The 13579-nt window shown below is 44.8% G+C and overlaps 1 protein-coding gene across 1 annotated transcript in view; it reads right to left on the reverse strand.

Moving 5' to 3' along the window:
* DNAH14 (dynein axonemal heavy chain 14) overlaps positions 1-13579 on the reverse strand; it is a 496436-nt gene that overhangs the window by 202680 nt on the left and 280177 nt on the right. Inside the window, 4 exon segments of the mRNA XM_030558364.1 lie at positions 2524-2720; positions 6942-7024; positions 7636-7768; positions 8723-8881. Coding sequence (XP_030414224.1) covers positions 2524-2720; positions 6942-7024; positions 7636-7768; positions 8723-8881 — 572 coding nt within the window.

The raw sequence follows: 13579 nt of genomic DNA on the forward strand, positions 1-13579 counted from the left end.
TTTACATAGTGGCATTATGATATTTTCTGTCTTATTATCTATTCCTTTACTAATGATTCCTAACGTTCTGTTAGCTTTTTTGACAGTGAACAGATGTTTTCAGAGAACTATCCACAATGACTCCAGGATATCTTCTTTGGGTGATAACAACTAATTAAGACCCCATAATTGTGTATGTCTAGTTGGGATTCTGTTTTCCAATGTGCATTACTTTGCATTTATCATCATTGATTTTATTTCCATTTTGTAACTCCCTTTGTAACTCTTTGCAGTCAGCTCTGGACTTAAATATCTCGAGTAATTTTGTCTTGTCTGCAAACTTTGCCACCTTACTGTTTACCACCTTTTCCAGGTCACTTCAGAAAATGTTGAACAGCAGTTGTCTCAGTCTTTATCCTTGGGAGACCTCATTATTTACCTCTCCACTGTGAAAACTGACCATTTATTCGTACCTTTTGTTTCCTATCTTTTAACCAGTTATTGATCCATGCGAGGACCTTCCCTCTTATCCCATAACTGCTTATTTTGCTTAAGAGCCTTTGGAGAAAGACCTTGTCAAAGGCTTTCTGAAAATCCAAGTATATTATTCTGCTGGATCACCCTTTTCCACATTTGTTGATCCCCTCCAAGAATTCTAATATATTCATGAGGCATGATTTCCCATTATAAAAGCTGTGTTGACTCTTCCCCAACACACTGTGTTCATCTGTGTGTCTGATAATTCTGTCCTTTACTATAGTTTCAACCAATTTGCCTGGGACTGAAGTTGGGTTTACTGGTCTGTAATTGCTAGATGTGCCTCTGGAGCCTTTAAAAAAAAAGGGTGCTACATTAGTAATCTGGTACAGAGGGTGATTTAAGTGATAGGTTACATATCACAGTTAGTTGTTCTGCAATTTCATATGTGACTTCCTTCAGAACTCTTGTTGCTGTTTGATTTATTAATTTGTTCCAAAACTTCCTCTAATGACACCCCAATCTGGGACAGTTCCTCAGATTTGTCACCTGAAAAGAATGTCTTGGGTATGGGAGTCTCTTCATATTCTTTGCAGTGAAAGCCAATGCAAAGAATTAATTCTGATTCTCTGCAATGGTCTTGTCGTCTCTGAGTGCTCCTTTAGCACCTCAATTGTCCAGTAGCTCCACTGATAGGCTTTGGCAGGCTTCCTGCTCCTGATTCATTTAAATAAAATTCTGGTTTTTTTTTGTGTCTTTTGGTAGTTGTTCTTCAAATTCTTTTTTGGCCTGCCTAATTATACTTTTATACTTGACTTCCAGAGTTTATGCTCCTTTCTATTTTCCTCAGTAAGATTTAACTTCCAATTTTTAAAAGATATCTTTTTGTCTCTAACTGCCTCTTTTATTCCATTGTTTAGCCCTGGTGATATTTTTTGGTCTTCTTCTTCTTCTTCTTTTAAATCTGGGGTTTAAAGTCTCTATTAAGTTTTTTTAATTTCCATGAATCTTGCAGGCATTTCAGTTTTGTAACTGTTCCTTTTAATTTCAATTTCACTAGCCTCCTGTGGAGTTCCCCTTTTTTGAAGTTAAATTCTATTTGAGCTGGTTTATTTGATATTTCCCCCCGTCCCCCAAAGATGTTAAATTTAATTACATTATGGTTGCTATTACCTAGTGGTTTAGCTATATTCACCTCTTGGACCAATGCTGTGCTCCACTTAGGCGTAAGTCAAGAACTGCCTCTTCCCTTTTGAGTTCCAGGCCTAGCTGTTTCAATAAATAGTCATATTGAGTGAGATCATCCCTTCCCACAATAAAACCTGCAGGAAGCAGTTCTGGGAAAGGAATTCACTCCTTCTTCCACAACTACACAGGGCCAGGCAAACTACATTTGACGTTACAAACAATAAGAGGTTTCACAGCTATGGAAGAACATGCGAGGAGATTAATACTATGTATTTTGTTAGTTCCTATTTGGATTTTTAAAAGTTATTGTAATGTATTAGATTTGTGGATGGTGTCCAGAGGGGAGGCCAGGGTGGTGGCCAGCAATGGAAACAGCGACAGAGATTCAATGAGCCAGCACCCCCTTCTGCACCCCTACCCCACTAGGGTTGGCATAGTCAGCTAATTGAGTAGCTGGCTGAAACATCTTGGAAGCTTTGTATTTATTTTTGTAGCTACTATAACATTCATAAATGAATGGGATTGAATAAATAAGGTTACCAATACATAACTTATTAAGAATATCTTATCCTCAAATTCCTGCCATTACATCTGAAATACTACCTTAGTAATTGAAAAGAAGCACAACAGTAACAGATAAAAACAATAACCCAAACAGCCTAATACACTCAACATTAGAGATACAAGGGGGATGAGGTAATGTCTTTTATTGGACCAACTTCTATTGGTGAGAGAGACCAACATGGCTACAAATGTATTTAACAGGAGTTAGACAGACACACTTTTAAAATAAGTCAAATAGTTCGGTCAATCTTTTTAATGTTTATTTTAAGCACTTTCAGCATTTTTAAGCATTGGTAGAGTAGAACACTGTTTTACCTGTTTGGATTTTGGTGCACCAAGAGCATCTTTACTTTTTAGTATTAATTTCTGACAAATCCATGCCTGTATTTGGGCAGCACTGGTGTGGGCACCACACTGTATTGTGGAAACTATAACACCCTTGATTCTTTCAGATGTTGGAGCAATGTCACCAGTTTCACTTGCAGAATATGGCCCTGTCGTTGACTTCAAATCTGTGCCATATACAAAATTAAGGGTCAGAATGATATCTGATCAACAGTGGATCTACTCTCTTCACCACTCTAAGATGCTATTAATATTGCATACTGTTATTACAGAAAATATTTTCTTTTAATATCACTATCAAAAATATAAGTCAAGTCAAAGCGCATATTGTCTTCATATTAGAGTGGTATTTTAAGCATTGCCAGCTTTGTTAAGCATGATAGAGTAGAACACTGTTTTGATTTTGGTACAATTCAAATGTGCTTCTGCAATTTAACAGTAATTTTACAGTTTTGAATTCAAAGCATCTCTTTGCCTGTGTATCTTAAAAAAGCATATTTAAAACATAAGTTAAAATGTTTTCTTCTCCTGAAAGAGATAAAGGAAGTTTACTTGTAAGCTACTGTGTAAAATATATACATTATTTATTCAAAAACTGTTTTTCCATTAAAAAAGTTTTAAAAAATTCTTAACTGTGGAAGAAGACCAACAAACTCGCTAATTCTCCACCAGAATTACTCATGACTGTGGTTCCCAAACTTCAGTAACCCGAGGACCTCATTTTGATTTAAAATGTTTCAGGGAACCCCCCAAGCCACTCAGCCACAGGCCCCACCCCCACTCCACCTGTTCCCCCAAGCCCTCGCCCCACCTCTTCCCACTCCTCACTCACTTCATTCCCACCCGTCACTCGCTCTCCCCCACCCTCACTCACTTTCACCAGGCTAGGGCACCTGGTCGAAAAAGGACTCTGGCGGCTCCAGTCAGCACTGCCAACCTAGCCATTAAAGGTCAGGTTGGCAGTGCTCTGGTGCTAAGACAGGCTAGTCTCTACTTTTCCTGGCACCGTGCTGCGCCCCCAGAAGTGGCCTGCAGGTCTGGCTCCTAGGTGCGGGGGGCATAGGGCTCCACGCACTGCCCCTGCCCCGAGCACTTGCTCCACACTCCCATTGGCCAATTTCCATCCAATGGGAGCTGGAGGGGCAGTTTCTACAGGTCAGAGCAGTGCACGGAGCCTCTTGTCCCCCCGCATAGTGAAGGACCTGCTGCTGGTCGCTTCTGGGGCATGCACAATGCGGTGTAAGGAAGGGTAGGCACACGGAGATCCCTTGCCCCCACCCTGAGGGGCTGCAAGGATGTGCCGAACACTTCTGGAAGTGGCACGGAGCCAGGGCAGATAGAAAGCCTGCCTTAGTCTTGCTACACCACCAGACTTCTAGCACCTAAAATTTCCCGGTTTGGCTTCAGTAGCTTCCGGGAGATAGAGCTGTTCCCCAGCATGCAGGTACTGGGAGGTAGGGGGAGGAGTTGATCAGCGGGGCCCACGGACCACTTGGAGTACCCTCATGGACTCCAGTTTGGGAAACGCTGACTAATGATGTTTTTTCAGTTGTATACGAAGAAAGAAAAGCTGCAAATAGCAACTCTACTGAATTGTGACAGAGAACAATGAAACTGGATATCCATTCTAGCCTGTATGCACCAAGTTTCAGATGGCAGCCATGCACATTTCTGGAATTAGAACTTGACAACCTCAAAGAAATTGCAAAAGAGGTAGCAGCTGTAGTAGAAGAGACATTCCAGAACCCTAGAGGAAATGTGCTGCAACATTACTTAAAGCTGAGGGACATGAGTGACTTTGCCTAATGTTGCATTTGGTGGTGCATACTTTTAAGGTGGTGGTATTTTACATCCTCAGAACTCCATAGCCATAGTGTCTCTAACCTTCCTTTTCAGGTAAGGTTTTTGGGAAAGTTGTAGTGAAGCACCTCCTATGTCATCTAGAGTTCTCAGATTTATTTGATCTATAGTAATAATCCCTATGTCCAGAGAACAGTATGGAAAATGAAACAAGCTTGCTGGCTGATAACTTCCTTCTAGCAATGGACAACAGTCTTACAATTTTTTTTAGATCTTTCAGTAGCATTTGATACTGTTGGCTGTAAGGTTTTATTGACTTGTCTGTGAATCATGCTGGGATGGATGAAATTACGCATAAGTGGTTCCATTCTTTTTTGTTCCTGCACAGTGGTCCAAGAACATGTTGTTGGGCAATTGCCCAGTTAACTGCAGGGCTTTCTAATGCATGGCTGCTCAGGATTATTTTCTGTCATCCCTTCTGTTCAACGTTTATGTGAAGTCATAGGAGGAGATAGTGAAGAAGTTTACACTTTAGTGCAATCAGTATGGAGATGACATGCAGCTTGACATCTCAAAAAAAAGCCATCAGTGCACTACTTGAACTTGATGACCATTTGGAAGTTGCACCCAGTGTAGCAGTGCTTAGGAAAGTACAGCACAAGAAAAATACCACATGAACAGTCCAAATACTGCACTAAGTTCTTGTTCACTTCCAGGTGCAATTTAAGATGTATAATTCCCTACAGGATTTATTTCTGAGCTATCTCCCTGTGCTCTGTCAAGGCACCTGAGATCAACCAGCATGCTCTCACTGTGATTCCCCATATATATTTGAATATCTAAAGGACTAGAGCAGGGGTGAGCAAACGTTTTGGCCCAAGGGCCACATCTGGGTGGGGAAATTGAATGCAAGGCCATGAATGTAGGGCTGGGGCAGGGGGTTAGTGTGCAGGGTGTGAGGGGGGTGCGGTGTGCAGGGAGGGGCTCAGGGCAAGAGGTTCGGGTGCAGAAGGAGTGCGGGGTGTACGAGGGAGCTCAGGGCAGGGGTTGGGGTACAAGAGCGGGTGCGGGGTGCAGCAGGGGGCTCAGGGCAGGGGGTTGGGGTGCAGGAGGAGTGTGGGTTTATGAGGGGGCACAGGGCAGGGGTTAGGGGTGCGGGCTGGCACCACTTACCTTGAGCAGCTCCGGGGTGGCAGCAGTGCACAGCAGGGCTAAGGCAGGCTCCCTGTCTGCCCTGGCCCCACTTTGCCCCCAGAAGTGACCAATGGGAGCTTCAGGGGAGGTAACGGCAGGTGAGGGCAATGTGTGGAGCCCTCTGCCCCTGCCCCCAGGCCACAGGGACATGGTGCCCGCTGATTCTGGGGGTGATGCAGGGCCAGGACATGCAGGGAGCCTGCCTTAGACCTGCGGCACCACGGGGTTGGCAATCCCGCGTAGTTTGCTCACCTCTGGACTAAGGGCGGGAATCTTAGTGCTAGATTTTACTTCCTCTGTTAGTCCTAAAGAAAGTAAGCTTGTTGACTTTCAGTTCAGATGGTGCATGGCTGATCTGTTTAACCTGGCTTTTTCCTGAATGAGTGACTGTGGTCTTTATTTCCTAACTGCAGGTGAATCTACTACAGCAGTGGTTCCCAAACATGTTTCGCTGCTTGTGCAGGGAAAGCCCCTGACAGGCCAGGCCAGTTTGTTTACCTGCCACATCTGCAGGTTCGGCTGATCGCAGCTCCCAGTGGCCGTGGTTCACCACTCCAGGCCAATGGGAGCTGCGGGAAGCAGCAGCCAGCATGTCCCGCGCCGCTTCCTGCAGCTCCCATTGGCCTGGAGCGGCAAACCACGGCCACTGGGAGCCGCGATCAGCCGAACCTGCAGACACAGCAGGTAAACAAACCAGCCTGGCCTACCAGGGGCTTTCCCTGCACAAGTGGCAGAACAACTTTGGGAACCACTGTACTACTGCATACTTAAATAAATTTTAAATAAATACATTTTTGTGCTGTATATTTCTTGGAAATTTTATATAAGTGATCAGAAATATCTTTATAGATGCACTTAGATGCAAAATCCAAAAGACTTTGCTGAAGTCTACTTGCATTTTTCAAACAGATTTTCACACCTATAAAATGTAACCACACACATCGTTCACATGCTTTGTCCCTCCAATCAAATTGAAATATAATAGTGATGAAAAGCTTGGTTTATTTTGGTGTTACTCATGTAGAAGCTTATCATGGTTTGAGTTCTTGAGCTAATTTTGATGCCTGTATTCCCAGTTCTGCTACCAATCTCATGTAAATATTCAAATGTTTATAATAAAAGTACAGTACTAGGATAGAGCTTGCTACTAATTAATACAATTTTACAGTCATTTTTAGTTGTGAAGGCCAGATTATCAGACAGACTTCAGCTCAACCTCTTTTTCGGAAGGTTCAGTTTGCACCCACAGTTCAAATGCTTAGACATCTAACTGGGATCAGATGTTGGTGTAATTAACTGCCCCCAACATTTTGCTCCAAAGTTTAATTAGAGATGCAAAATTATTCCAATAAAATTGGTCCTAAAACCTTTTAAAAATGAATGTGATCACATACCCAAGTCTCCAGGTGAGGGCCACACTCTCTTCTGAGCACCGTGGGGCACATCAAATGTTAGGTAACTGGAATTCTTTAACATACTGATCAGGAAGATATGAGTAGGAAAAAACACAATTCATTTTTGTAACTTAACTGCCATGAAGAAATAATACAGAGTAATGAAATAAATCTTTTTTCTTCAGGATGGGAATTTATACATCGTTATTCAAATTGCCAGTGTGAAAACTATATCAACATTTTTCAGGTACTTCTCCTTTTGATATTGAAAATAGTTTGCTCTCAGTGAAGACTATTATTACTTTTTAAAAAAAGTTTAATTTAAATTTTAACACATTTTTCAATCTGGCCACATACAAAATCTGGATTTCTCATACATGAAAAACAAGTTTATTAAAAATGTAAACTAATGGAATTTCACAAAACTCAAACAAATTCATCTTTGAGCTAAGAAGAAGCATAAATTATTTTGGCTAAAATATTACTTTTTTCCAGAAAGTTAAAGCACTTGAAAATGGGGGTTTAAAATAAAAATGTTGCCTCAACAGCACTATACTTATAGCATAACTTACCACAATGCTATAATTAATGTCTATTATTTATTCATTATCAATCCTAAGGAAAGTTTGACCGCATTACTTCCTATGATATTAAATACTGATGGAAAATGTAAAACTGGAAAGCCATCTACAACCTTGCTTTTTTAATTTCATTATGTAAGAAGACATCTCCTAAAATTGTTCCTGATTTTACAAATAATCCCTCTTGTTTCTGAAGTCTTTCAAGCATATTTTGAATCATGGCAGTCTTCCCAATACCAGAGTCTCCTAAAAATACCCAAAGACAAAAAGAATTGAGACACTTAAGCTCAAATTTTCATTAATAGGCATGGCAAAACTGTGTGCCAAAACATGAATTCACTATTACTGCTATTACACATGTTAAATCTCTGCTTGTTTTATATCTTTCAGTATTTCTTAAATATACAAACAAGAAAAACTGATAAGAATATTATGTTTCAGAAAATGCTGCCACAGGGGAGCTGTGATGTTCAAGTTGGAATGTTTTCATTCTGTGCATGAGAGTACTCCTACCCAAGCTATGGCTGTTTTCAGCTCTCTCTTAACGGACAACTTAAGTCCTGAAAGTCAAAGATTACATTCAAGTATAGCTTTAGATTATATACTATCCCTACATATGGGGAAAAAGGAGCTGGGAAAGCAACAGTAGATGCTGCAGATTCAGGAGTGAGTTTAGGGCTCATCCTCACAGTTTTTCTGGAAGTCAATTCATCAAAAGCTGTTTGAATGTTCTATTCATGGTTGCTATTCATCCACCATTTTGCTAAATGCTTTTTTTTGAGAACGGCTTAAATCCCATCATCTTTCTGTAGGACAGATTCTGTCACCATCATTGACATTAAGTAATATCTTTTGTGAGTAGTCCCACTGATTCTAATGGGGTATTTTGTGGAGTAAGGTACTACTCGACATGAGTAAGAGCAACAGAATCGGATACTGGAAGATTCAGCACCATCAGTCCTTTATTATGCATATGCTATATATTAGGTGTCAACTTATACTATATTCAGCTTTTCCTATGTGGAGAAGGGATTAATAACGTATTAAATAAAACTTATAAAACAAAGCACACTAGGCTAATGGGAGTCAATGGATAGGAATTCCTATGTCTGTATTTTGTTTAAAATCTATTTGGACATGAATAATTTATTAAACAGACTACAGTATTTACTTTGTTTTTAGAAGTTAAGAGTTTGTTACCTGTGATAAGTACTGGATGTTTATTCATTAAAAGAAGGTTTGTTAGAAAAGAATAGCAAATTGTTTCCATATTAGGTATAAACTTCAGAGTATCTCTTCTTCCAAGGTTCACATCTTTATTACTCCCAGATTTCAGGGAATCAGAAAATGATGTAGTCTCTGAATAAAAAAACAGATTTAATTTTAATTTCTGATTTTTTAATCTCTGTATTGATTAAGGAACTCACAAGTTATGTTGTTTTCTGTCCATGCTGCCTCCATATTGAACACATTCTTTCCATTCCTCCTTCCCAATACAATTCAGTTAATACTGCTCTCTTCCTGCTACTGAATTAATTTACACTGGGCGCTACATCTCTGCAGGGGCCCATTGCTGCTACCACCCAAAAGATCCTTGGCTGCATCTCCTCTAAGGGAGGGAGCTGAGCTGCTCAAGAGCTGATGCTTACTGATGAGCTGATGGTAAGGAGAAGGAGAAAGGAGCAGGGGCTGCTCGTCACAAACTGGGAGGGAGAAAGAGCAGCAGCTGAGCTTGAAGCCTGCTATGCTTCCTTCTGCTCTTCCTGTGAGAAAAGACGGTTACTCACCTTTGTAACTGTTGTTCTTCGAGATGTGTCGCTCATATCCATTCCAATTAGGTGTGCGCGCGACACGTGCATGCTCGTCGGAAGATTTTTACCCTAGCAACACTTGGTGGGTGGGCTGGGCGCCCCCTGGAGTGGCGCCACTATGGCGCTGGATATATAACCCTGCCGACCCAACGGCCCTTCAGTTCCTTCTTGCCGGCTACTCCGACAGAGGGGAAGGAGGGCGGGTTTGGAATGGATATGAGCAACACATCTCGAAGAACAACAGTTACAAAGGTGAGTAACCGTCTTTTCTTCTTCAAGTGCTTGTTCATATCGATTCCAATTAGGTGATTCCCAAGCCTTACCTAGGTGGTGGGGTCGGAGTGAGATGTTGCAGAATGCAAAACTGCTGAGCCAAAGGCTGCATCATCTCTGGACTGTTGAACCAGAGCATAATGAGAGGCAAAGGTGTGGACCGAGGACCAGGTAGCTGCGCGACATATCTCCTGGATGGGTTCATGAGCGAGGAAGGCAGCAGATGAAGCCTGAGCTCTGATAGAATGAGCGGTGAGGTGGCTAGAGGGAACATGAGCCAAGTCGTAACGAGTACGGATGCACGCCGTCACCCGAGATGAGATCCTCTGGGAGGAGACAGGTAGGCCCTTCATTCGGTCTGCCACCACGACGAAGAGTTGAGGCGTTTTACGAAAGGGTTTTGTGCGCTCGATATAAAATGCGAGCGCTCTACAGACGTCTAGGGACTGCAATTGTTGCTCCCGTCGTGATGAATGTGGCTTCGGGAAGAAGACCGGAAGGAAGATATCCTGGTTTACATGAAAGGCCGAAACCACTTTAGGAAGGAATGCCGGGTGTGGTCGCAACTGCACCTTGTCCTTGTGAAACACAGTATGCGGTGGGTCCACTGTGAGAGCCTGAAGCTCAGAGACTCATCTGGCCAATGTAATGGCTACGAGGAAAGCTGTCTTCCAGGACAGGTATAGTAGAGAGAAGGTTGCTAACGGCTCGAATGGGGCAGACATGAGTCTGGTTAAAACAAGTTGAGGTCCCAGGTTGAGGCGGGGTGTTGTACTTGGCGGTATAGGTGCTCCAAGCCTTTGAGGAACCTAGAAACCATAGGGTGCGAGAACACGGAGTGGCCACTCTCCCCTGGGTGGAAGGTAGAGATGGCTGCCAAGTGCACCCTCAATAATGATATCGCTAGGCCCTGCTGTTTGAGATACCAGAGGTAGTCCAAGATAGTGGGGATCGAGGCCTCGGTGGGAGTGACATTCTGTGATTCGCACCAGCAGGAGAAACACTTCCGCTTGGTCAGATACGTTGACCAAGTAGAAGGTTTCCTGCTACCCAAGAGTACTTGTTGTACTGAGGCAGAGCAGCGTAACTCGGACTGGCTTAACCACGCAGCAGCCATGCTGTGAGGTGAAGGGACTGCAGGTCTGGGTGGCGAAGTTTGCCATGGTCCTGAGTTATGAGGTATGGGCAAAGAGGCAGGGTAATTGGGTTGGCTATCGACAGGTCGAGCAGCATGGTGTACCAGTGCTGCCTGGGCCACGCTGGAACAATCATGATCAAGTGCGGAGCTTTATCAGGACACTGTGAATCAGCGGGAACGGTGGAAAGGCGTAAAGCAGTTGGCTCGTCCACGGCATCAGGAAAGCGTCTGAGATGGAGCCCGGGGAGAGGCCTTGGAAGGAGCAGAACATCTGGCATTTCCTGTTCTCGCAGGAAGCGAAGAGGTCTATATGGGAAAAGCCCCACTTACAGAAAACGGAATGAATAATGTCCGGATGAATCGACCACTCGTGAGACAGGAAGGATCTGATGAGTCGATCCGCCAGAGTGTTCCAAATGCCTGGGAGAAAAGACACTACCAGGTCTATCGAGTGGACTATACAGAAGTCTCAAAGCTGGATGGCTTCCTGACAAAGGGGGGAGGACCGTGCCTCTCTCTGCTTGTTTATGTAATACATGGCTGTTGTGTTGTCTGTGAACACTGAGACACAGCGGCCTTGTAAGTGCTGTTGAAACGCCTGGCACACAAGGCAGACTGCTCTCAGCTCTCGGACATTGATGTGCAAGGCCAGCTCCTGAGATGACCAAAGGCCTTGAGTGCGAAGATGTCCAAGGTGGGCACCCCAGCAGAGAGATGAGGCGTCCGTCGTCAGGGCCATGGAAGGCTGGGGTGGGTGGAATGGCATCCCTGCACACACCAGTCGAGGGAGCCTAGGATGCTCGGGGGAATGGTGACTATCATGTCTATGGCGTCTCTGCCCTAGTGGTATACCGAGTTGAGCCAAGATTAGAGGGGACGGAGGCGTAACCTGGTGTGTTTGGTCATGGACATGCAGGCAGCCATGTGACCCAATAGACCAAGACAAGTGCGAGCCGAAGTCGTTGGGAAGTTTTGTAGGCTTTGGATAATTGTTACCATCGTCTGAAACCGAGTTAGTGGCAAGCAGGCTCTGGCAAGACTGAAGTCCAGGATGGCCCCAATGAAGTCTATCCTCTGTGTTGGAACCAGAGTGGATTTCTCTGTATTGATCATCAGGTCTAGATGTATGAATAGGTCCTTGACGATGCCTACATGATGGGTGACTTGTGTCTTGGAGGTCCCTCTGATGAGCCAATCGTCGAGATATGGAAAAACGTGTATCCGGCGGTGGCGGAGGGAGGTGGCGACTACAGCCATGCACTTTGTGAATACTCTCGGTGCTGTGGAGAGGCCAAATGGTAGGACCGTAAACTGGAAATGCTGACAGTTGGCTACAAATCGGAGGTACCGCCTGTGTGGAGGATAAATGGCAATGTGAAAATACGTGTCCTTCATGTCAAGGGCGGCACACCAGTCTCCGGGATCCAAGGATGGGATGATGGTCCCCAGGGATACCATGCACAACTTCAACTTTATCATGAACTTGTTGAGTTCTTGCAGGTCTAGGATAGGTCTGAGACCTCCCTTCGCCTTGGGGATTAGGAAATAGCGGGAGTAGAACCCCTTCCCCCTTTCGTCTTCTGGTACTTCCTCTATGGCTCCCATGGTAAGGAGCGTGCACACCTCTGGTAAGAGGAATTGCTCATGAGAGGGGTCCCTGAAGAGTGACGAGGGTGAGGGGTGGAAGGGAGGGGGCGAAATAAACTGGAGGTGGTACCCAAGTTCCACCGTGCGTAGGACCCAACGATCTGAAGTTAGCTGGGACCACGCAGGGAGGAAAAAGGAGAGGCGGTTGGAAAAGGGAGGTAAAGGATCCTGGAAAGGTACTGGTACGCCATCCTTGGGCGCACCTTCAAAAGTTTAGCTTTGGCCCCGTAGGTGGTTTGGAGGGACCTTGATTCTGGCCCCCTTGGGGTCCAGACCACCGTCTACGATTGCCTCAGCCACGTCCTCTGCCGAAGTCCTGTCTAGGTCTAGGCGGGATATAAGGGCTGTGAGGCCGGGGACGGAAGGACCTGCACTGAGTCACCGGGGTGTGCATCCCGAGGGAGTGCATGATGACCCTGTTGTCCTTAAGGCTCTGCAGCCTGGAATCAGTCTTTTCAGAGAATAGGCCTTGACCGTCAAAGGGCAGGTCCTGTATGGTAGTTTGTAACTCAGGTGGAAGGCCTGAGACCTGAAGCCATGATATCTGCCTCATGGTGACACCTGAAGCCAGGGTCCTGGCTGCGGAGTCAGTTGCGTCCAGGGAGGCCTGGAGAGAAGTTCTCGCCACCTTCTTCCCTTCCTCCAAAAAGGCAGCAAACTCTGGGCAGGAGTCTTGGGGAATGAACTCCTTGAACTTCTCCACCGCCATCCAGGTGTTATAATTGTACCAGCTGAGCAGGGCTTGCTGGTTTGCCACCCTGAGTTGGAGGCCCCCAGTAGAGTATACCTTGTGGCCCAATAAGTCCATGTGCCCAGCCTCCTTTGATTTTGGAGCAGGAGCTTGCTGGCCATGGCGTTCCCTTTCATTGACTGATTGTACGACAAGAGAGCAGGAAGGAGGGTGCACGTCCAGGTACTCATACCCCTTAGAGGGTACCATGTATTTCTGCTCAACTCCCCTGGCCATGGGCGTAATAGATGCTGGAGACTGGTATCGGTGTTTGCTTGTATTGTACGGATAAATGGCAAGGCCACTCTTGTGGGTGTGTCAGCTGACAGGATATCCACCACCGGGTCCTCTATCTCTGAGACCTCCTCCACCTGAAGATTCATATTCAGGGCCACCTGCCTCAGGAGGCCCTGATGTGCCCACAGGTCAATTGGAGGAGGACCCGAGGAGGATGTCCC

This window comes from Gopherus evgoodei, chromosome 3 (assembly GCF_007399415.2).
Source record: "Gopherus evgoodei ecotype Sinaloan lineage chromosome 3, rGopEvg1_v1.p, whole genome shotgun sequence".
NCBI classification, from domain to species: Eukaryota; Metazoa; Chordata; order Testudines; family Testudinidae; genus Gopherus; species Gopherus evgoodei.